Below are 26,625 nucleotides of genomic sequence, written 5' to 3'. Positions count from 1 at the left end.
GCAAAATGCCAATAGCAGCAGCAAAGCACATACTACTTACATACATACTTATGTATGTATGCTGAGCAGCTGTGAGCATGCGACGACCGAGAGCGCAATGGCAATAGAATTCGATTGAGCAGCAGTGCAAACTAGCGGACACTGCCGAAGTGGGGTGGCGCTTAACGTGTGAAATAGAGCAGCAGCACTGCACTGATAGCCACCACCAATGCTGGCCTTTGCATGCAGGCGCACGCACATACTTGCGCATTCACATGCATACGCATGTACTGGCATATGTAGAAACACTAAAATTTGCAGCGCTGCTGCCAATTTGTATTGAAGATGGTAGCGTTTTTGTAGTACTGTCAAACTTTTCGATTTTTTTTTGTTTTTAAATTTCCGAATTTAATGCGACTTTTCAAAATGGCGCTTATGTGCAAGCGCTGTCAGCCATATGTGCCAATATGAGATAAAATTTCGTATGCTTTAACCCTGCATTAAAATTTGTCTCTGCTTAGAGTTAGTGTTCATGACGGCAAAAAATTAGTATCCCTTGGCAGTTGGGCCGGCAGTAAAAAGCGCAAACAAACAACTCATCAAAACTTTGCTTCGGTATCGAAATGATGCTTTGGTCAGACAGGATTAGTTGGTGGTGGCAAGCGCGCAGTTGGTGGCATGCGGCCCATACAGTTTGTGTACATAAATAAGTGCATATGTGTATGTGCTAAGGTTAATTGGCGCGTCAAAATGTCACATATACTAAAGTATTTGTTTAGATAAGCATTTAACGCCCCTGTTTTTGACATAGAAGAAGATGGTGTTGTATGAAGTGAAATGAATTTTCAGTGAAGGGTTCCAATACAGTTTCTAAATATTTAAAATAACTCAAATATAACTTTTTGCGACTTGCAAAGAATTTATAGAAATAAAAATCATATTTTTAAGAAAGTATTAAAATTTTTGCTTAAAAAACTTACTTGAGCAATTCACAAGCTGTCGTAAAGCATCGTAAAATCGTAAAATTATAAAAAAAAACAAGTGTAAAAATTTATAATTTTACGATTTTACGATGCTTTACGACAGGTTGTGAATTGAACAACTATAATATCCTATATACATATTTATAAAAAAATCATAGATACGTTGCAAAAAAATCATATTGGAATATATAACAGTTATTTTGGTACCTATTTGGTTATTACGAGTATTATAAAATTTTTTATTTATTTATAAAAAAACATAGATACTAGTCGGAGTTTTGGTTTTGCCACAAAAAAATCATATTAGTCATGGTGGTATATATTTGGTTATTATTAAACATGAATATTATTTAAAATTTCTATAGATATCATAAAACTTTTGTATGCAATTTTGGTATAATACAACAATTTGTAGGTACTAATTTTTAATTTTTTTGATCTTAAGTTTAAATACTAATTGAATTTTCAATGTATTATTTTGGTTGGTTTTGTATAATTCAAAATTTTTGGAAAAGAGTTTTCAAAATTAAAAAAAAAAATATTTTTTAATAGCAGTAACTTTTTTTTTATTTTTTGTTTTAAATTTTATTATATACTTGTTTGTTGTTTTTGTATAATATGATAGCTTAGTATTTTTTGTAAATTTTTTCGTTCAATAATTTTATATTTACTCTAATATGTTTTCTTGTTGTTTTTGCATAATAAAAATATTTCTTAATTTTAGTTTTGCTAATTGGTATTATCCGAAATTTTTTTTCAAGTTTTAGAATTGTTTCATTCGTATTTTTTTATTCCCATGAAGTAAGTATTGCGTTTGCTAGTATAATAAAGTTATTATATTATACATGTTTTTTTTTATAATATAATTTTACATATTTTTTTTATTCTTAGATTATATGATTATCCCATTAACATGAAAATATTAATTTTTATGTGTATTTTTTCCACAATAAGCCGGATAACCAAAGCCTTTCTTTCTTTCTTTCAGCAACATTTACCTCTACCAAAAAAAAACAAAAATAATAACAACAAAGGTTTACGTCTACGTTTTTCACTTACTTTCCTATGCTCACTAATTACCGCTAAATGCAATCTTTTACTTTCCAACAAAATACTATTTAATAGACAGCTAATCGCTCACGGTGATATGTTTGTATGTATGTTTTATGTGTGTTTTGAGCTAAACGCTGTGTGATCTGTCTTTTGTTGTGTTGAAAAGTGATAAAAAATTACCAAACAATTGGTCATTTGCCTATAACTTAATAACGGCTAATTGCCATTTTATTTCCATGTAGCTGCGAGCTACAGTGTGATTGTGCCGCGTACATACGAGTACATATACAATTGATTGTTGTATGTATGTATATTTGTATGTGTGTGCAGCGCATAAACGGTATAGTTTGATTTTTCCTTAAAAGTTGCTGTAAAACTCTGCAGGCTGGCAACCTCTTCTCTATGCATATGCTCATACATATATGTATGTATGTACATATGTACATGCGCAAAGCGGTCAGTGGTGATCTACGAAACTCTTTTACCTTTTGACCACTTTGATTTAATTGTGTAAGCCGCGCATTTCGTGCCGTACACGCTAAATAACTTTATATATCTATAAGTGTGTGTATATGTACATATGTATATATGTACATATAATTCTTGCTTTTTCTTGTTGTTGTTGCGCTGCTGTTGGTAATTTGTGCTGCTCAATATATCAGTCGATATCTTATGAGTTTTTAATTTTAGGTTTACTCAATGCAAATCAACAGAAAAAAGTCCAGGCATATATTATATATATGTACATATACATATATATGTATATGCATGTAGTGTGTTCCTTGCCCGCTAGCCTGATTTTGCTGCCTGAGTGGCTTGTATGACAGCCTTGCCTGCTGATCGACTGCAATAGTCACTGCGTACATATCAGTATATATACATACATACATATGTACATATATGTATATGCCTTGCCGTCTCAGCGCACTCACCTTCTGCTTTGCTGGCTTTAGTTCACGCTCCTCAAATGGCATTTAACTGCCATAGCTCATCAATCGTATTTCCTACAGATTTTTCACATTTCGTGCGTAAAATAGCAACAACAACAAACAAGCAGTTAAACTGCCTGTCCGCCAGTCATTCACGCAGCTCTGCACTCATTTGTTGTTGTTTTGCTTATACTATACGTATACATATGTATATGGTTTTGTTGTTAGTGTAGTGGAAAAAATGCACCTTTTTGATTGTGAAAAGGACAAATCACTCTGCGTGTGTAGGATATTGAATAAAATATCACTTTGTACACACCCCCTTTTCGTTCACGGTCACGCGGACGTGTGGAGAGGATATGCGAGATCAACTATATATACATAAATACATACATACATGTATTAAGCGCATATAGAAGTAATGCTGTTGCGTTTTCGCATGTGCTGTCAATATACATATATAAACAGGTGATCAGCAGCAGCTACAGCAGCGGCGGCGGCAAGACATATCGCCTGGCTGCCGTGTGTGTGCTTTGAGTTGTTATTTTTGTTGTTGTCGCATATTTCGTGCTTGTTTTAGCGCTGCCTCATGCACTTTTACTGTTGCACTACTTTTTTTTTATTTTACTGCTCACTAGCTCTTGTTTCTGTTTTTGCATTCGTTTTATTGCCCTGCACTGATGATGATGAGCGCTGCCCAACTCAAGCTATAAACTCTGTGGCTTGCTAAATATAAATATAAAATTGTAGATCTTGCTATATGGCGCTCTAGCACAAGGCGCACCGCCTAAGTGATCGATAAAAATGTGCGAATTCAAGAGATAAAATTTTTTAAAAAGAAATAAATGCGCAAAGTACAAGAAGTCCTGTCAAACTGGCCTCAAGGTTATAAGCAGTCGTAAGTGCTTCCTCGGCAGTTTGATTGATACATTTGTTTCGTCTTACTTTTATTTTCACTGGCAAGCAGCACATTAAAAAGAAATCATCATTATTGGCAGATTTGTTTTTACACATACTTTTTTGAAATACTGTTTTTTTTTCATTAGTTTTTTCGTATCTTTTTATGCTTGCCAGCGCATTTAAGGATAATGAGTAGCCTTTCGATGAAAAATTGCTGCTCATTTGAGTGAAGGAGTGTCGGTAAGCATAAGAAAGATTTGAAGTTATAAATATATATGCATGGAAATGCACATATGCACAGATATGTGTACATTTAAGTATTATATATATGTAGTATATGTAGTTGAAAATAATATATTGGATTGTTGCTATGCCATATAGCGGTTTCTGGCGTTCGTTTATGCCCATGCGTGACCTCAAAGCGTCACTAACTTTTCTTAGAAACCCGTAGAATACTATTATGAAATATTTTTGTACGTTTATCTAAAAAATATGTATTTTCAAGCATTTAACCAGTTTGTGGTTAGCACGATAAGAACCCAACTGCAATAATGCTTTCGACGAAACGCTTTTTTACATAGCGTTTTGTGAAGAAATGAAAAAAATGCAACAACAACGAGTTTTATCGCTTATCGCAAAACAAATTAATTTGGAATATCCAAAAAATACCAAAAATATTATCATTTATGTATAACCAATTGTTGATTTTCTGGGAATCAAATATGCGAGTATGTACATATGTATGTATATGTATGTATATGTAAGTATGTATGAATGCATTTATAAGAAGTGTGGAATCGAGCAAGCATTTTTCTATATAGTACATGAATTAAAAAATTAAAAAAGTTAATTTAATTAAAAAAAAAAAAATAATGAAAGAAATAAAAAATTAAAATTAGATTTAGAAAAATATGTTCTATGTTTTTATAAGTCATTTTTTACTTACTTAATTAATTTCAGTTAATTTATAATTAAATTTTTTTAATTTCATTTAATTTTTCATATGTTTTTTATTCGATTTGATTGAATTTTATTTATCTTTCTTCAATTTACTTAATTTTTTTCATATAATTAATATATTTTCATATTTTTTTATTTTGTTTATATGTATATATTTCCCTTATTACACTTCTCTTTACCTATATATTCTAACTATACTTCATTACCGCTGCGTGTTTGAAACAAAAATCCTTAAAAGCACCTCCAAACACAAACAGTTAGTATTTCAACTATTTACACTTTTACAAGCTAAACGCCAAAGCAATTTGTTCACGTATTCGTGCTGCATTTTGATAATAACAAAAACAACGAAAATTTATGTAAAAGTAAAACGGCGTAGAGCAATCAATAAAAAATGCAAATACAACAAAAATTTGAAAGCGCTTTCACACAAAAAAATAAAAATGTAGAGAAATAATATTTAATGACTTTAATGAAAAATATTAAAAAATAAAAATATACAAAATTCATACTAATTACCATATAAATTATATTTCTTAGTGTGATTTTAATAATTTATTTTTTTTTATTAAATAAAATAATAATTATTACTAAATAATTAAAATGATATAAAAAATAATTAATTATTATTAAATTAATTAATATAAATTAAAAGAAAACAATTAGTTTAGAACAAAAAATTAACAAAATAATTATTGTAATTAATACTAAAAAATTATTAATTTTAAGTAAATAAATTAGCATATATTAATTTTAATTTAAAAATTATGCAATAAAGTTTTCTGGTTGGTGAGTTATTTAGTTACGAAAAAATTGTAAGCCACAAAATTTCTTAAATTTAAAAAAAAATTTACGAAGAATAATTAAAAAAATACATAATTTCAAGCAAACTATATTTTAAGTTTTTAATTTTTAATGAAATAACTTTTGCATTATATTAACTTTTATATTTTATGTGACTCTTTAAAATTAATTTAAAAAAAATTAATTAAAAAAATTAATTAAAATTGATGTTAAAATTATTATGAAATAACTTTTGCATTATATTAACTTTTATATTTTATGTGACTCATTAAAATTAATTAAAACAATTAATTAAGAGAAAATTAATTTTAAAAAACTTAATAAAAATTAATGTTAAAATTAATAAATCGCAAATGAAAAACCTCAAAAGGTTTCAAAAATCATAAATTAAATAAAAATCAGCTTCAAATTAATTATTTAGTATTTTATTGAATAAAATTTCAAAAATTTATTGATTCAGATAAGCGCTACTTGCGCGTGTTAAGTTCAGCCGTTTGCTTGGTCCGCGTTGAAATAAAAACAAATTATATTATACCAATTATTTTAAAATTTTGAGCAATTTGTTTATGCATTTTCAACACTATTTAAACTTTTATTAATTATTAATAAACCTCCTCTCTAGCATGCACCACATTTCTTATTTATTTGTAATACTCCTCCGCCTTATTTATTCATTTTTTGCTTGCATGCACAAGAAGCGCCTCAAAAACGCGCTTTAACAAATTATGAATAATTTCTGCGAATTAAAAATGCAACAACAGCAATAAAAATGTACAAAACAACATTACCCATCTTATTTATGAATTGGAAACAAATCGCTTGCCACAACAACGCTATGTGCAGCCAAATCGTATTACAACAACAAATTAGACAAATAAAAGCTAAGCAATAGTAAGCAGCAGCAAGTGTCTAGACATGCTAACAAGCAACGCATTTGTAGCTACACTTGTTAAAGGCTAGCTGCAGTAAAAGCGCCAACAACAAAAGCAATGAAAGAAACAACAACAAAACAGATAAATAAATAACATTTGTAAAGAAAATAATGTGAGCAGCAAACACTTGTGGCTGCTAAGCGCGCTATATAGGCATACATACATACATATGTATGTGTGCTTGAGTGGGTGTAGCGCTGTAGCTACAAGTAGTTGCCTGCCCGCTCGAAACTAGAGCGCTAATTAAAATTCAAACCCGTCAATAATCGAAATAATTAAAATATTGTGGCAAACGGTTAGCGAGAAAAACTATATAAGCTAACAAATGGACAAATTTCAATGTTCAAATGCAGCAACAACAGCAACGCACGGCATAGACATTGTAGCAGCCGGCAATGGCGCGGCGGGCCGTATAGCAGGCACCCACATGTGCGCTTTTATTAGCGCTGGAGCAATCGAGCGTTCGATTGCTTGATCATTAAATGTTATTGCTGTTGTTGTTGGTGAGGGTCGGTGTTTAAACACATTTTTCCATATTTATTTATGTATTATTGTATTTGTTGGACATTCAGTTGTTGTTGTTGTTAGTCTAATTATTATTGTTGTTGCTTTTGTTGCATTTGTTGTTGCTACTGTATCAATTATTACTGTTTTTGTTGTTGTTGTTCTTATTGTTATTCCAATTATTAGTGTTGTTGTTGTTGTTTTTGTTGTAAGGTTGTTGTTGTTGTTTTTGTTTTTGTGTGTTGCGCTCTATTATTAAATTAATTTGTCAGCACGGAAATTAAAAACCATACAAATTTATACAGTTGTCATTATGGTGGTCTAAAGTGAGCGTGCAGCATTCTAACTATAGCAGGCTGGCGAGCAGTAGTGGCATATATGCTTTGTGGATCTAACTGTTAGTAGCTTATGCATTTTCAATTGCGGGTGACAATAATATGCTTAATATGCTGCTGCTGTTACATGAGTACACACATACATATATATGTACATATATTTATCTACACTTGTTCGACAGCTGTTATGCATATTATTTGTATTGCAGCGCGCCACAATGCTGCTGAGCAAATATTTTGTTACTTAATTTTTTGTTTTTGTTATATGCACGCTTTGACTGTCTCTATGAATGTATATGTGTGTGTATTGCAGCTTTTTCTGTGGGGGCGCGCGTTCATCAGCATCAAATCAACATCCTCATCAAAATTTGTTGCTTTAATAACAGCTTCCCGCATCAATGAAAGCGTATTAAAAATATATATTAATATCAGCGCAGAGCAAATTTCGAAGCGTTTTTAATCAAAAATTGTCCACACTCGGCAGCTCACTCGTATGTACTCGTATTTGTGTGTGTGCACTTGCGGCCACCACTAACTACTACCCATGCACATCCGTTCTGTGAATTTTGTTTTCGAAAATTAATAACAACACAAACACACACATGTACTCATACATACATACATATGTACATACATGCGCTGTTAATAATAAAATAATAATAATAAATGCCAAGTCAGTTGAGTGAAAATATTTCGAGTTCATGATCTGTGCGCTGAGGGCGATCAATTTCGATGGCTTCGATGACTGATTCAGTAGAAATTCATTTCAGTTTTATGGTTATTAATATTTTTAATGTCTGTCTGTGTATGTGTGTATTGTTGTTTAGGCAAATATTTTCATTTTCTGCTGATGAGTATTTTAAATGGCAAAGCATGTGGGTGGTTGTGTATGTATTTAGATTGAGTTAATATCATGAGTAAGCGGGAAAAATCATTACGTTAGGGGAAAAATATAATTTTAGTTAAATAATAGTAAGCAAATTATAATTTTTATTATTGATTGGCAAAACCAGAAAATTAAATATGAAAAAATGCTTAACAAAATTGTGAGGAAACCTTTCAATAAAATATTTTTATTCAGAAAATGTTATTTTTATTTAAAAAAATATTTCAAAAATTCATTAAAAAATATTGTATTTAAATACGAAGATACGTAATCGTATTGAAACACGATTTTTTAATGAATTTTTTTAATTTTTTTTTTTTTTTTAAATAGAATTTTCTGAATAAAAATATTTTACGAAGACACAATGAATTTTTTAAATATTCTTTTAAATAAAAATAGAATTTTCTGAATAAAAATATTTTACGAAGACACGAAATCGTATTGAAATACGATTTTTTAATGAATTTTTTTAAATATTTTTTTTTAAATAAAAATAGAATTTTCTGAATAAAAATATTTTACGAAGACACAATGAATTTTTTAAATATTCTTTTCACTAAAAATGGAATTTTCGGGATAAAAATAATTTTTTTGTATGATTTTTCTTTAATACTGGTTTGTAATAACTTTTTTGAAAATAAATTTTTAATATTTTTTTGTAATCAAGTTGGTTTGAGTAACGAATTGTGTAAAAGTTGTTTACATTAATTTTTTTAAATATTTTTTTGCAATAAAATTTTTAAACAAAAATATTTTTTTTAAATATTTTTTTATATTGCTTTATGCATTTTTTTATAAAAGTTTTTATACCTTTTTTAAATAAAATTTTTAAAATATATTTTGAATAATAAAAAATTTTTGAAAAAATAATTTGTGTAACATTTTTTTAAGATTATTTTTTAATTTTTTTTAATAAAATTTTTTACATAAAAATTTGCTTTAAAATGATTTTTTAATGCTCTTTAAATATATTTTTATTAATAACAAATTTTTGTAATTTTATTCAAATATTTTTTTTTTAATAAAACTATGTTTTAAAATGTGTTTTAAATATGTTTTTATTGATAAAAGTTTTATTTAAATAATATTTTTGCAAATATTTTTTTTTTGGCAAAAATATTTTTTTGAATTTGTGTGCAATTTTTTTGAAATATGTATTTCTTTTTGAAATTTCATATTAATATTTTCGCACAAAATTTCGAAAAATTAAAAATGCTAAATTTAGGTGCAAAAATAAAAAAAAACAACGGCTGAACTTTACAGGAAAATCCTACTTAAATCAGCTGGCCAAGCGTGCAAAGTCAATGTTTTCCTTACAACAGCAGCAGCAACAACAGCGCCGCGTTAGAGGCAAGCACGCTCTTTATCTTTAGAAAAAAAAACAACGCGAAGAAGCTGAATTATGGCACACCTCCCAGGTAGCAACCGCAGCAACGCAGCCACAAAAACGCCCGCCACAATAGTGGCAACAACAATGGTGACTATTCGCACATAAGCGCATGCAACCAAACATCCATACATACATATGCACCTACACATACACACGCAGATACGTGAAAGCGCTGTCATGTACGCTATTAGCGGTCTGCTACCATTATTTCTATTGCCACAGTCACTGCTACCATTTGGCTTGTTACAGTTTCACATTTTTTCCACAAGCCAGTCATATTTTAACCTGCCATTATTGTTGTTAGTGTTGTTGTTTTGCTACTACCGTCGCGCTTTTTGCCAGACGCTTAGATTTCACGAGGTCTTAAACAGTTACTGGTGATTGTTGTTGTTCTTTTCACATTTTTTGTTGTTGTTGTTGTTGTTTTCGTCTTTCGCGCTGACTTTGACGTGCCATGGTTTTTACAAGACTGCGCGTTGTTGTTGCTGTTGTTTTCGCTGTTGCTGCTACCAACTGGTGGCAGTTTGGTTCCACTGCTTGAGTGCGTTAATGACGGTATTGGCTGATCGGAAGGCATTAAGCCATGCCGGTGTCGTCTTCGCTTCCCTGCAGTTATTTTCTTTGCGAATTTTTTTCTTCTTCTTTTATTTCCATACACACTCTAATCTACATACATACATATGTAGGTGTATGCGCCTCTGCAGTGGCGCTGTTGCGCCTATTGGCGCGTCTGCAGCGGGCGTTGTGTCACGCTTTAATATATACCATTATTGTTGTAGAGTAATGCTTTTAAATTTTTTATTTTTGTTTCTAGTAAATTATTGGCATCGCTGTTGCGGTGGCCATTACAAATGGGCGATGATAAAGTGGCTGGTCAGCGTTAATGCAACTAAATACTTGTTGGCTCTGTGGAGCATTGAAATTGGATGATAGATGATGTGGGGAACAAGTTGTCTGGCGAAGAGTTTTTCTAGGCAGGTCTGTCTGTATATATGCCTGTTTGTATGTATATATGTATGAAAGTACATACATATGTATGTATGTATGCAAACTTTTGATTATTGCACGACTAGCACTGTTAAGGTGTATAGAACAATAGCTTCGGCATTTCCAAAATAGTTTTGAGCACGTAAAAAATTTATTTAAGTAAATTTAAAGTAAGTTAACATAAATTGAATTTTGTCTATGTTTTTCGCAACGTATATAATGTTATTACGGGTTTATGTAATATTTTTTAAATTTATTATTGATGACAAAGCGTGTATATCAACTATTTTTTGCTTATATTTATAAAAAAAATACGAAATTTTAAATTTTATTGACGTATGTTTTCGTTAATTATTTTAATTATTTTAAGTTTTTTAAATTTTTTTTTTATTTTTTTTTTTATTTTACAAAACTATTAACTTTATTTTCACATATAAATATTAAAATTTATGTTTTTTCAGTTGAAAAGGTTACAAAACTAATAAAATTGAAAATGTTTTTGTAGCCGAACTCAGCAAAGTCTCATTTTTAAAACTTATTGACATGTTTTTATAAAAGGAGAAATTATTATAAAAATTAACGTTAATTTATTTATAATGATATTTTTGCATAATTGGCAGAAATGTTTAGAAAAATTAAGATATAAAAAAATTTTCAAAAACTTAAAACCAAAAATTTAAACTTTTCGAATTAAAAAAATTTCAATATGTATAACAAAAATTCAATTTTTAAAATTAATGTTTTTTAAATTAAATTTTTTAAATTGACTTTTTTTAAACTATATTTTTTCAAATAATATATTTCAAAGCTTATTAATGGCTGAAAATACTTATAGAAGGCTGGTTGAATTATATAACAGCTAGAATAGGGTCGTGAAATGCATAAATAAAGCTAACACAGGCTTTTCAAAACAAGAATTTCTTTATAAAAAATTTATTTGAGGCCAAATTCCTGCCAAATACTTGAAGTATTTTTCTTTAAATATCATTAATGTAAGGGATAGTTTTCAAAAGTTTATGATAAATAAATGTGTCTAAAAATATGGAAGTTGATATTAAGAAGCGATTCAGAAACCAAAAAAAATTTTGCGGATTGCCACAAAATCACCAAAGAGCGGACTATAGTAAATTCCTTGTCTTAATGTTTAAGAAAAGTTATCATAACACTTTCACTCAAACATTGAGTTACAAATCGATATTTGAGCGCATTATTAAGTAAATTATTTGTTTATATGAAAATATGTCTGTATATAGATATACATATATGTATTATTTACTGTCTACATACTTTGTAGCAAGACTTCCCTATAATTAGTGGCATTTGAGTGCATTTATTGGGCAAATAATAAAATTTACTAAATTGAGCATACGAAATTTGAAATAAAAATGGCAAACGAATTGGAGAAAATCGAAAAAAAAAAACCAAATAAACAACAAGCAGAACAAAAGCAGCTACAGTTGAGCGCTTGTGCGCACAAACAAACACTGGTATGCCTAAATATATGTATGTATGAACGCATTATAAAACAAATTTTTGTGTGCAATTTCCAATTATTTTCGAAAATAGCGCATCAACACCTACGCGCTAGAGATAGCATACAAATGCGGCAACAAAAAATTTTGGAAAAAAAATTGCAAATTGTTGCATGCCACAAAGTATTCCAAAAAAGCGCACACCAAGAAAATAAAAGTGAGCAAAACTAAAGCACAAACGTCGCTATGTGTATATATGTATGTATATATAAATTGGTGTTTAGTTGCACGCATATCGTTTAGTGTGCGCTAATGTTGCAGCAACAGCGTGAGCAAGTGGCAACAAACAGCCAGCCAGCCGGTTGAACTGCTGGTGATGTTTTTGGCATTGAAGGAGCAACTGCCGGCCGCAGTGCCGCGGCTGCTGTAAACTCTATGAATTCCTAGAAATACTTGCCAGCGCAAAAAACAAGTATGCAACAACTACAAATACACAAAATACAAGAACCACCAACACACACAAATACAACAACTACATATACACAAATATATAATATAATATCCGTCAGTCAAATTGTTGTTGCTTCGTATTAACAACTCTCTAGCAGCCGCTGCCGCTGCCACTTGGCTTACTGCAGCCATGGTTGCGATTGCAATTTGCCGTCGGCAATTTTCGCTGTCATGCTTGCATGAAATTCAATCTAAAGAAAATATTTGCGCAAATGTGCAATCAATGCGCGCTGTAAGCTGCAACTAGCTGCTGTCAAGGCAGCCGCAGCGTCCAGCGTGTGCTTTTCGCTGTGGTACACGGTTGCCCTTCGTTTTTCGATAAAAAAAAATTTAATACATTTATACAAAAAAATTGATGAAAATGCTTTTAAATGTCATGTGTGCTACGAAATTGATTGCAAATGTATTTTTAAGCGGCTGTTGGCAGCAAAATTGTTGTTGCACATAATTGAAAATTGCTCAAATGCAGACAGCAAATGAATTAGAATTTAAGGTGCAGGGAGTAGGTGATAAATATTATTTTTAAAGACAAAATTAGTTAAAACAGCAACGTTATGTAGACTTCTATATTTCATTATTTATAAATTTCGCTATTTTTTATTAATTATTTGCAAATTTTTTAATTTTCGTAGTGTTTTTTGAGTAATAATGGTTTTCAAAAATATTTTTATTAATTATTTGTAATTACTTGCACACTTCTAATTTTTTGTAATGTTTTTTTTCTTTTAATTTTTATCGTTTTTAATGTTTATAATTATTTTAATTTTTTAAATTATTTATTTAATTATTAATTAATTGTTGATTTTAATAAATTTTTAAGAGTATATTTTTAAATTATATTTTTAATAATTTTAAAATATTTTAAAAAAAATTTTAATTTTTTTAAATTAATTTGTTTGTATGTACTAATGTATGTATATCATATTTTTTTTTAATATTATCAATATTTCTTGAAATATTTATTATTTATGGCTTTTAATAATTTTTAATATTAATTTTTTGTAATGTTTTCTGAATAAATATGGTTTTCAATAATATTTTTATTAACTATTTATAGACTTCTAATTCTTTGTAATTAATAATTGTTTTTAATTTTAATATTTTTTTGTACTAATTATTTAATTATTAATATTTTAATTTGTAATAATATTTTTAGAAGTATTTTTTTTTATATCATATTGTATTAATTTATATATTTTTATGTTTTTGTTTTTTTAATTTTTAATATTATCAATATTTTTTTTTTTAATAGTTTACAAATTTTTTTGTTAAATAAATTCTTTTATTACGGCACCAGCGCTAATAGTAAATTCATTGAACTTTTTGTGAAAATTTAGTCAAATTTCTTATCAAATTTATGTAAATAACTGTGCCACTGAGCATATCGAGTAATTACTTGAAGCTTATCAACACTAGTAATCGTTCAATAGCAATAATACCAATAAGCTCCGTGCAATATATCAATGATTTAATTATCTTCAGATAAACTCTGTTTCTGCTTATTCCCATTTCAGCCACAGCACTCCATCTATACACACTCTGTTTTTAAACTCCGTCTCATTTCGAAATCGCTTTACCACATCACTAACTTTATTTGTTCTTTCCTACATACATTATAAGGCTTCCCTTTATAACGAACTCCGCTTTCCCTACCTACTACAACACAGTTGTTGTTATTGTTGTTGTTGCTTTATGATGAGCGCTTCATTTTCTAGTAAATCAGTTCGCGTGTTGATCAGCGATCAACTGTAGTTCACTGATCACTTCCTTGGAAATCATTCAATAATCATAATATCAACAACAACAACTTGAAAAATTTTGTTAACTTCGTGGAAGTGTTCAATAAGAAAAAATTAAGTTTTCAAAATGCTGCCACTTATACAATTATACATAGATTATGCATAAATATTTACACAGGCGCTCTTATACATACATACACATAAATGTAGACACATATGGAAGTTGTCGTCAACTCAGCGCTTGAGCTGATTATCGGCGTTCGACTATGCGCTTATGGGTTAAGCATCAATATCTTAGCTTCATAGCTTCACATGTACATATGTAAGTATGTATGCAATGAAGATATATGTATGTATGTTGCTTCAGATAAACTTCGATTCGAATCTTGTTACGATCTATGAGATCTCAAATACGTTTGTATGTTTGCATATGTATCTCCTTGTTGCAGAGCTTTCAATGCGAAAAATTCGAAATCAGCAAAATCGCTTGTGTTACGGTTTATTATGCGCTTAATGCTTGTAGCCAACGATTGTTGTTATTTTTCTTGTTACTTAACGAGAATTTGATTATTTATTAATGACACGATCGAATTGAACAACAAGCAAATATCGAAGCTGCGACAGAGATTGCAAGCAACGACAGAGGTTGCAATATAGACATGAAAACACATACACACATATTTTTATAAAGAAAGATTTTGTTTTATTTATTGCTTAAATATTTGGAATTAATTGCACATTGGAAAAAATCAAAGAATTAAAAAATATATTCTAAAAAAAATAAGAAAATATAAAAATTTTTTCCGAAAAAAATTTTGAAAAAGTAAGAAAATATAAAAATACTTTTTGAAACAGTTTTGAAATACAATTTTGACTAACTTTAAACTAGATTGGATTGTATGCTGTGCATAAAACGTACAAATTACTTTAAAGTTATTTTTAAAAATACGATTTTTCAGCTATTAAAGTTTGCTTAAATAACTATAAATATTTGTGTTGCATTACTAACAGTAATTTATTGGTTGGAGACTCGTAATGTTAATTAGATTACAAATATCTCTCGATTTATTAATTCGAAAGAGTTTCATGCAGTCTGAGAACATATTTTTTCAACAATATAAATTTTGCTTTAGTCTTTATAAATATTTGAGTTGCATTACTAAAGGTAATTGATTTTTTTTCAAGCTGTAATGTTGTATAAGCAATTGATTTTATATTTCGAAAACTCTAAATGAATTTAGAGCAAATAAATTTTCAAATAAACAAAGCTTGCTTTAATAATTATAAATATTCGAGTACCATTACTGCAAGTAATTAAATGTATTTGAGCTAGTAATGCTAGTTAAATTATAATCGGATTTTCGACTTTCTAGATTTCTAAATGAATTTACAGAAGAATTAATACCTCTTTGCTTCAACAATTATGAGTATTTGGGTTGCATTACTTGAAGTAATTTAGTGGCAATGTCGTAATTGGCACTAATTTTTCTAATTTGAAAGCTATTTATGAATTGAGAGAAAAAAGTTTACAAATATATAATGCTTGCTTTCATGTTAATGAATATTTGAAATGCATTACTGAAAGTAATTGAATTGGTTTCAAGCTGTAATGTTGTATAAGCAATTGATTTTTTATTTCGAAAACTCTACATGAATTAATAGAACATAAAGTTTAGAATATATAAAGTTTGTTGTTATGTTAGTGAATATTTGAGTTGCATTACTGAAAGTAATTGAAGGGTTTGAATCTGTAATGTTGTAATTAGCAGCTGATTTTGCAATTTTAATTTACATAATACATAAAATTTAGTAAAAGAATATTTTATCAGTTTTTTTGCATTTCACAGAAATTACAAAAACAATAAAATTAAACGTTAAATTTTTAAAAACTAAATTATTGAAATTTACAAATTAAAATTTTCGAAATTAAAAAATTATTATTCGAAGTTAAAAAATTAAAATTTCAAAATTAAAAAATAATTCAAACTAAGTTTTATTTTTTTGCAATTTTTTTTAATTTTTCGAAATTTAAAAAATTAATTTCGAAATTAAAAAAAATATTTTCGGAATTAAAAAATTCAAACAATTAAAAAAAAATATTTTCGAAATTAAAAAATTCGAAAAATTAAAAAAAGTTGCAAAAAAATTTAAATTTTGTTTAAATTAATTTTTTAAATTTCGAAATGTCAAATTTTTAACTTCGAATAATAATTTTTTTAATTTGAAATAATTTAAATTAATTCAAATTAATTCTTAGTTAATTTTTAGTTTATTTTCAGCTTAAAATACCACAACAATTCAAGAAAATGTTTGTTTTCCATTTCTGCGCCAACAACTTGACTCAAATAAAAAAATTTCAAAAAAATTCTATTTCAGCTTTGGAATGCTTCAATCTCCGGCGTCTTTCTGCGAAATCGCACACTTCGCCACACAGCGCCACAACGGCTTCCAATGTCACAAAATTATAAAATTACCACAAATATAACTCATCTGCGCTGGCATGCACCATGACGCCAACAACACTGCCACCGCGCAAGCAATCTAGCCACCACTTGCCACGGAAAATCTTTCATTTGCAACTTCAAAATCAATATTTGCAACGTAATTAACTTCAAAATTTGAAATTTATGCGATCGTTTCAAGTAAGAATTCTAATGAAGGGCTCTTAAAAATAGTTGCACACACAAAACGACCGGCTGGAGCAGCCAGACACAAGTGGCAGCGGCGCATGCTGTATGCGCGTGTGTGTGTGTATGTGTATGTTTGTGGCACTTTGTGCAAATAGAAATGCATTTATGTTTGCATTTTGCAGCGAGCGAGGGTTGCATTTGTTTCTTGTATTTTCCGATTGGCGCACGGCCAAATTGTCTGTTGCGGTTTTTCAACGTGCAAAAATGCCCCGTTTATTGCAACAAGCAAGTATTATTGTAAATTTGTAAATGAAAAGTGTCAACCATATAGGCAGGCGTATTTAAGTCAATAATATCTATATGCTGGCTATATAGCTTACTATATGTCTGTAACATTGCGCTAAGCCAGCCAGGTTTGTCTAGACGCTTGCAACACCATTTTTTCTGCAACTTTTTAACATTTCTTCTCTTGCTTTTTTTTTCAACAAACTCACTTTCGCCGCTAATATTGTTGTCCTGTGACGAAATCGCAAAAATTTACTGTAAATAATTATGCGGCGTTCAAAGTAAAAAGCTTACGCGTCGCCGTCAGCCAACCGGTCGCGTCTATAAGTCGCTGAATTGAGTAATTACATTGGAAAATGAATTGAGAAATTGCATTGAAGTCACAATACGCTTGTATGTGTGTGTGTGCGTGCGCGGCAAACGCTAATTGCGGCACAGCAGCGCAAGGCGGCTGCTAGACAGTTGCAGTGGCGGCAAGCGGGCAGCAAATTGTGTGGTTTTTATTTAAGCAAGCAATTTTTTTTTCGCCACTTACGCATACAAACAAACACATACATATGCAAAGCGTTGGTTTGCTATGAATTTGCATTTTTCTATTGCCAATTGTCGATTGATTGCATATTAGTTTATTGTTAAGCTAACGCTTGTTGTGATGATATAACGGCATTTTTTCCAACTGGTGCTTTTTCTACACATTTGCAACGCTTAAATACTCAATAAGTCAATCAATCATCATTTGCCAGGCGGTTGTAATTATATTGAATTTTATTATTGAAAAATTTTCTATGAGATTATGAGTTACAACACTGCCACGCTGTTGTTGTGACGCAACGAAAATCACAAAATTCAAGTGCACGACTTGCACACGACAGCAATAGCTGCGAAAAATAAATGGTTTTGTAGGGAAAAAGTGGTAATTTGTGCTATGAAGTAGAATTCATGTGAAGTTAATTTAAAGTGTTCAATTTCGAAAGAAAACTGGATCTATTACTTATTAGAAAATTTAAAAAGTTAAGCTTTTTGTTATTTTGTGCCTGCAACATGACAAATTAATGCAAGTTTTGCAGCTGACAACAATAGTTGCGAAAAATAAATATTATGAAAGCAAAATCAATCAGCAAATTTTTGTAATGCAAAATTAATTTGAAGACAACGCGTTTGAAATAAAAACATTAGATCTAGAGTTGAAAAAAAATTAAAATTTTGTGTTATTTTAAGTCTACAACAACAAAACAAGTTCCTGTTTTGCAAATGACATACAAGTTGCAAAAGATAATTGTGCTGTACTAGAGCTAAATCTGATTTTTTTTTAAATATTTTCAAGACCTTGATTTTGAAAGACATACAAAAATATCCAAAGCTTAAACAAGTTAAATATTTTTGTTGTTTTGAATCTGCTGCAGTTTTTTTTCTAAAATACTATGGCTAAATCTGAGGTAGCTTCGTTAACGTATCAAAAAAAAAGTACCTAAATGGTAAAAAACTTATTTTTTCTTTAATATATTAACGAATGTACTTCAGTTGTATTCTTATATACTACTGAAACATTGCTAAGGAATTTTGAATCTTGTAAATTAAACGATTTTTAATACAAAGCAAGTTTAAGTTGCCATATTATCATAAAATTAAAAAAAAATGCTTTTCTTTTTCTCTTTTTTGAAAATGAAGTATAACCAGATTTTATGGATTTTTATTTCAAAAATAGTATTCAACACGTTAATTTTATTTAACTTTATACCATAATTTTTTTATAATTTACTTTGAAAATAAATGGAAGAACTAAAAAATATAATAATTCAAAATTTTTTTCGAAAATATTTTCGAAACTTTTTCGAAAAAGAAAAATAAACAGATTTGATAAATTTTTATTTCTAAGAGGAAAAATAACCAGATTTGATAGATTTCTAATTCAAAATTAGTAAACGCGATAATTTCATATATGTATGTATATAAATACTTTGAAAATAAGTGTAAAATCTGGAAATTAGTACATATGTTGCGAAATTTTTTTCGAATATAGTCGGCGTTTCAAAAGTCTTTGTAAAGCTTCTATCTAACTGGAACTGGAAAAATATAAGTATAATAATTCAAATTTTTTTTTCGAAATTGGCTTCGAAATTTTTCACTTTTTCGAAAATGAAAAAAATTTATATTGGATAGATTTTTATTTCAATAATAGTTTTAACACGGTAATTTCATATAAATTTACTTAATAAATTGTGTATAATTAACTTTGAAAATAAGTGGAAGAGCTGGAAACCTACACGATAAATCGAAAATATTTTTCGAAAATAAGCGGCATTTTGAAAATTTTTGTAAAGCTTCAATCAACGAAAAAAGTTTCGTAAAATAACAGTATTTGGTGAACATTATTTCAGAAAGAGTTTTAAGTACCTTGGAAAAATGGAAGTATTTAAGAAAGGGGAAAAAAAGAAAAATTTTTGGAAAACATTAAAGCATTTTAAAAACGCTTTGTAAAATCGGTCCGAGAAAGTTTTCGGTAGAGGAAAATAATAACAAGCGGCTTACATGTTCGTACAAAAGTCACTTTTTAACGAAATAGTTTTCAAAACGCGTTGTGTTGTTAGCTTTGAAAAGGAAATTTTATTTCGAAAATATACTATATGATTTTCTTTCACTTTTTTCAATTATATATTACATTTTATTGAACTAAATTTTGTTAAATTTAAAAATAAGTGACAGAAATAAAAAAAAATATATTTTCCAACAATATATAAGATTTTAAAGGCCTGTTCCTGCTCAACTCGTCGCGATAAAGCTGAAGTTTTTTCAAAACGAGTACCGTAAACAAGTCTCTTTGAACATGCTTGGTCGTGCGAATTCCGATCCCACATTCATGAAGAGCATTATAGATACCGATGAGACATAGATTTATGAAACAAGTCAACAAACATCAGAATGGCGGAGAAAAAAGGAGACGAAACCAAAAAAGCTACGCCAAAACCGCTTAAAAATCAATGTGATGCTCATTGTTTTTTTTTTTTAATTCGTGTTTTTGTGCATCATGAATGTGTTTTTGAGCAACAGAGGGTCAATAAGGAGTTCTATTTGGCCGAACTGAGGCGTTTGCATGAGAACATCAGACAAAAATGGCCGAAATTGTGGTAGAACAATTCATGGATTTTGCACGATGATAATACACCATCGCATCGAGACACAATTGTGACCGAATTTAAAGCAAAACACACAAGGAACACAATTTGTTATAGCATTTATCACAGTTATTGATAACGTTTGACAAATTTTTGTTTGCAACAAAAAATCGTAGAAATATATTAATAATATTCAAACCTGTATATACCTAATATGTATATAATTTAGACATACTATTAATATACTCGCTGCACATGCCGCCTTATATATAATCTCCAAAAAAGTTTGCTTTTCTCACTCACCTGTTGTAAAAATTGTGCCAATAGATAAAATTGCTCCTTTTTGAAAAACCAATCCATCGATTGAACAGCCGTCAAATCCATATCGGCTGTCCCAGCGGCTTGCGGCACTTGTGGCTGCATTCGGTGGCTGCTAGCTGCTAATAATAATTCTGACGACTGCAGTTTGTTGTTGTGGTTATTTTGATTATGCGTATTATCACTGCTTATAAACTTATTAATTTGTGTTATGTGATTGTTATTGTTGTTATTATGCTTATTGGACGCCGTTAAGCATGCAGTTGCATTAACTAGTGTTGTATTATTTGTTGTTGTGGCCGCTGTTGTTGGTGGTATAATTGCGTTTGTTTTTTGTGCTGTTGTTGTTGTTGTTAATGCTGGTGTTGTGGGTGTACCAGCACCAGCAGCAGCTGCAACATCCGCCCTGGCACCGGCAACACACGCTGTTGTCGTTGTTGTTGCCGTTGTTGCTGGCGTTTTGGCACGCGTTGTTCTTGTTTGATTAGCTGGCGTTGCCGTGTTTGTTGTTTCTTGCGTTGAAATGTTGTATGATTTTATGCTTTCAGCGTTTTTGTGGTGTTCTTAAGCAGCTTTTACTCACTGCTGCTTTTTGCACTTTTACACTTTACCGTTAACATTTGTATGCTGTGGTTTTTGATTTTTGTTTTTTATTTTTTCACCAATTTAATGCACTTTCATTAACTTTTTTTTCAATTTTGCTACCGGTTCAAATTTTTTTCTTCGTATGTCGTCTCACTACAAACTTTAATATTTGTCTGATTTTAGCCATTTATATTGCGAAATTTTGAATTTTCCGATTTGTTACTGAAAGAGAATTGTAAATTTGTTAATTTTTTGCTAGAAAATGGGCACTGCATTGTTTTAAGACAGTGTTGCACATAAAAAAAAGTAAGGTGAAGCTTTGTATTTAGTTTTTCACAGGTTCTGTTTATTATATAATATTAATAATTGATTTCGGTAAACGTTTTTACATATTTATAGTACTTTTGTCTTTTTCCACACATTCACTAACAATTTTTATAAACATTTTTATTTTGTTTCTTTATTTGTATCTCACTCCTGTCTCTGTCTCTTCACTCCTGTTTTTTCCTACATAAAAAATGAAAGTATTTTGTGTAAAAATTCACTTTATTAAATAATTGTTTTGCATTTCTTTGCTATGTTTTTGAAACTGCTAGGTTTTATGAAATTTTTCCGTCACCGCCTCATAAAACAAATGCTTTTTGACTTATTTTCTTAGTAGGCGCTGAATGCAGTAATCGTTTTTGACTTATTCCTTTAGTGAAGAATTAAGTATTGTTTTTGCTGCTAATGTTTTCAAAATTAGATTTGATTTTTTGGAAGTAGCACATGCATATCTTGCAGTTAAGTATATTTCTCGTGCTTTATAATATACTTTCAGAAAAACATAAATAAATTTTGGCAAGCCTTTAAACATATATTCTTTTTACACACCCTTAAACAAAAACCTTAATTTTTGAAAATGAAAAAAAGCATTTTTAGCAAAGTTCCAGTTTTTAGTTTTTTCAAAGTTTTGTTTTTGGTAATATATGTAATATTGCCACATTCTGGTATTTTATTTATATTTTTTTCACTTATTTTCAACAATTTGTTAAAAAATTTTTATATCAAAGAATAAATTTACTTTTTTTATTAAAAAAAATATCCATTAAGTGTCTAACGCACGTGTTTTTGTTATTTTTATTTGTCCTTACACACTATTTTTTTTTTATTTAAATCGAAGTTCACTTGCGTGCTTTGCCGTCGCTGATTTCACATTATTTTTTTCGTGGCACCAAATACCGAAGTGATATTTCTTAATAACTTTTCCTAACTTAAATAAAATTCTGCGCTAAAAATCATGTAATATTTTTTGATTGAAAACCACATTAATTAAAAAAAAAATATTTTTATTTAACTTAAGCTTTGTGAAAATTTGAAATTGACAATTATTTTTTCTCGATTTAAGATTAAAATAATACCGTTATTTTCATACAATTGACAATAATTTTTTCTTGATTTAAAATTTAAAAAATACTGTTATTTTCACATCACGCACGATTTTCAAAAAATCAACTCAACTATTTAGAAAAAATACTATTTTTTCTTGATTTAAAATGAAAAAATGCCGTTATTGTCATAACACGCACGATTTTCAACAAATATGCAGAACTATTTAGAAAAACATTGATTTGAAAACAGTTTACAGTTTAGTTTGTGCTCAACTAATTGAAAAAAAAAATTGATTAAAAAAGTTTACGCTTTAGTTTAGTATTAAACTCTCTTCAAAAAGTAATAGTATTATGATTTATATCTACGCATATATTTTCTCAGAGTGTTTAAGTAAAACAAGCGCCTCATTTACTGGCTTCTTATTGTTTAAATATTTTAAGTTTCAATTAATTTAGTATAACCACGATTTTTAGCTAAAGAAACTTCATAACAAGTGCTTAGTTTTTCATTGTATCAATTTTCACTTAATATTTTAGGTAATAAAAATTGTAAAATTAATAACAAAAAGTTTTATATTTTTAACAATGTTCCACAGTTTCAAAAACTCGATTTATGTGCAAAAAAACCCAAAAAGTTCTTCATTATATTTTCAAATCACTTCGTTTATATCGCCAATAATTAATAACGCACAATACTGAAGCAAACTTCTTATTAGAAATATTTAGTTGTTTAATTATAAAAAAAAATGTTTTATTACTGTTAAATTATATAAAAAGGTTTGTATGTAATTGTAACAAAGTGCAGTTCCAAACATTTGATTTTCGCATACAAAATCCAACAAATATTCATAATTTTCTTAAGTCACTTTGTTTATAGTGTCAGTAGTTACTAACTCTCAAAAATATTAAATGTTATCATAAAGTTATTGCGCTTAGTATTTGACATGGCTTCACTTTTTATTGAAAAATATTTATATATTTGTGCGCGCTTCGTATTTGTTGCAAGCATACGAAAATTATTTAAAACAAATTTGGTCCAATATTTCTGTAAAACCGCACAACGAATTTTCACCGACGCAAAATCAAGAAAAAAATATAAAAAAACATTTTTTTTATTAATAGCCAGTTGTTTTTGTTGCTACTTTGTTGCATTGCTTTGTTTTATTTACCAACACTCACATATTTACACAAGCACACACCTGTATATAAACAGTGTTTACTAGATATGCATATTTATACACGCCCACAACTTAGCATAATTGTTGTTGTTGTTGCTGACATGCAAACATGTGTTGTTGTTTATGTAATATTTTTGCGTTCAAGCGAATTTGTTGCTAAAAATGTTTTATTTTTGTTACACTACCGTTCAGGCAACGCGTCGTACTGTTGTTTGTTGTTGTCACCGATTTGTTTTTGTTTGACAGTTATTTATGCATTAATTAATTAATGAACTCCTTTTACCGTATATCGTACTGCCAATAAAGCCCGTTATTTTTTTGCGATTTATTTTTTCATTGATCAATTTGCTATCGATCGTTGTCGCTGTCCGACCAGGCCAGCGGCGTAGTACTACACTAGGCTATAATAATAATAACAAACAAGCAAGACAGACAGACAGACACACACGCAGACAGCGCAACTATAATCTAATAAGATGTTGCCTGTCACGAATTCGGCTGATGACTGAACAAATCGAACATTAACGAAGCGCGCACAACCCTCCCGTGTGTATGGCCCAAGCGACAGCGCTAACAGCAGCGACGTCGACCGCACACAAGACAACTAGCAGTGTGCTATAAGCGCAAGGCACATATGTGTGCATGGGTGTGTGTGTATGTGTTGGCGGCGCGGCGCGGTGTGGCGATGGCGACTGCATGTATGCAGTGGAGTATTGGCCAACATTCGTTCGAAAGTCGTCGATGTAGTGGTGCTCTTGTTGCGCGCGCTGTTTAACACTGCTGTGTGTGTTTGTTGTTATCGCTGTTTGTTCTTCTGCTCGATTCTTCGAATGCTACACCAAGTATGTAGCGCTGCTTGCTGCTGGTGGCTAGTGGCTGGTGGCTGACGGCGCTGGCAGTATTTGTTGTTACTGCTATTCGGTTTGGCGTTGCCAATCGTTTCATCGTTTCCATCATCGGTTGTTCCATCGGTTCATTCGCACAGCGCCCACCATCACCAGCATTACAACAACAGCGCAACGCTGCTGTAGCTCTTCCACAGTTTGGCTCATTTATTGTTATTGCTTTTTACCCATACGTTGTCGTTTTTATTTTCTTAATTGTTATTTTTTATTTTATTTTAATTTTCTGTCTTTGATTTACTTTACCCATTCGCAGTGTGTGTATAGTTTTATAATATTCTTCAATATTTGTTTTTTTTTGGTTTTCTTGCTCATCCACATTTCCATGTGTTCGGTTTGATTACTGTAGTAAATGCTTACTCTTTGCGCGCAGTCGGCAATAGCGGCAGCGCAGCGCGCGTCAACGCTGACTGCAGCAACTGCGGAAGTATGGCGCTCGCATCGGCTTATTTCGGCTCATTTGTTGTGAGTGCCGGTGTTTGTTGGCTCGATTTATGATTGCGCTCAAAAGGAAAGAAATTAATGCTTTTGAAAGTTGTTAAAGAAATGGAGTGACTGGTTAATGAAGGGTTTTCAATGTACTAGCTGGAATTTTATGAGAGTCGGTGCAGGTCGCAGCAGTAATGAGTGGTGGGATTATCTTATTTATTAAATGTTTGTACATATTTATGTATATATTTAAGTAAATAGCTAGCATATTAGTTATTGTTGAGCTTGGGCACAGGTGAAAGGCTGAGGATTGAAAATTAATAATTTTAAACTAACTTTATTAAATATTATTAATAGAAACTACAAAAAAAACGATTAATTATGACTCAGATAATTTTGAATGCTACTTTTATTTAAAAACAACAACAGAGGCTAATTAAAAAAAATATTTTGATTTTTATTGACAAAAATTTATTAATATTAATTGCGGCTCAGACTATTTTTTAATAAATTTTAAAGTTAAAAAAAAAAAAAACAATGCAAACTAATTTTAAAAAATATATTTTATAAAAAATCGTCTTAATATTTATTGTAGCTCAGTTAATTTTTAAAGAATTAAAATTATTAAAAAAGTTTATTAATATTAATTGCGGCTCCGATTATTTCTTTTATTAATTTTAAAGTTTTAAAAAATATATTTGATCAAAAAATGTCTTAGTAATTATTGTAGCTCAGTCAATATTTTACCAGTTAAAATTTAAAAGAAAGACAAGCTAATTTAAAAATTATTTTTTATTGAAAACAAAAATAAAAAAAAAATTTAAGCAGCTTAAAATGACAGTTAGAAATACCTATACATATACCTATACATAAATTACAATATTTTACTCACGAAATCGTTACCACTTAAAAAAATTCCCTTTAAAAGAGTTTAGGAAAAATTAAAATTTTGTCGTATTTATAGTAAATATTTACTACAAATAGTTTTTAAATCAACGTTTTTTTCATTACTTACATTTCCATTTCACATATTTCTACATATTTATTAAAAGCGCAATTCATTTGTGGTTTGAACTGTAACCACAACCCTCAATATTTCAATAAATTAAAAATGCTTATGAAAATAATCAGCATACAGATACATTTATGTATGTATGTATGTATATACTTAACAAAAAGCTTGGGTTTTACACACAATAGTCTAAAATTTTATAACATAACTCAAATAATATTTGTTAAGAGTTCAAAGACTCAGACGTGACTAAATTTTTGTATATTTCTTTTACCACGACTTTGTTAGACAAAATATTTTATTATTTACTTTTATTATGTAATACAAATATCATTTTATACGGTCTTATATAATAAAATATGTTAAAAAAACGATTGTAATCTAACATGCTATGTCTTGTGTGTAATTTAAGTCCTTGAAATGTTTTAAATATTTAATTT

The 26,625-nt window shown here is 29.4% G+C and overlaps 1 protein-coding gene across 4 annotated transcripts in view; it reads right to left on the bottom strand.

The window, feature by feature from the left end:
* The window catches only part of LOC120774364 (homeobox protein cut), a 214,985-nt gene extending 190,655 nt beyond the window's left edge, over positions 1-24,330 (bottom strand). For 3 of the 4 annotated variants that reach the window (XM_040103950.1, XM_040103953.1, XM_040103952.1), the window contains exons 1-2: positions 24,126-24,330; positions 20,695-21,516 (exon numbers count right to left, since the gene is read on the bottom strand). In XM_040103950.1, the coding sequence (XP_039959884.1) occupies positions 20,695-20,814 (120 nt within the window). In that variant the 5' untranslated portion in view covers positions 20,815-21,516; positions 24,126-24,330. Of the gene's footprint in view, positions 1-20,694; positions 21,517-24,027 lie in introns of all 4 variants that reach the window. The other variant, XM_040103951.1, reaches the window with a different exon arrangement.
* Positions 24,331-26,625: the final 2,295 nt, after the last annotated feature.

This window comes from Bactrocera tryoni, chromosome 4 (genome assembly GCF_016617805.1).
Source record: "Bactrocera tryoni isolate S06 chromosome 4, CSIRO_BtryS06_freeze2, whole genome shotgun sequence".
NCBI lineage: Eukaryota > Metazoa > Arthropoda > Insecta > Diptera > Tephritidae > Bactrocera > Bactrocera tryoni.
This window is presented reverse-complemented; position numbering and strand designations above follow the sequence as displayed.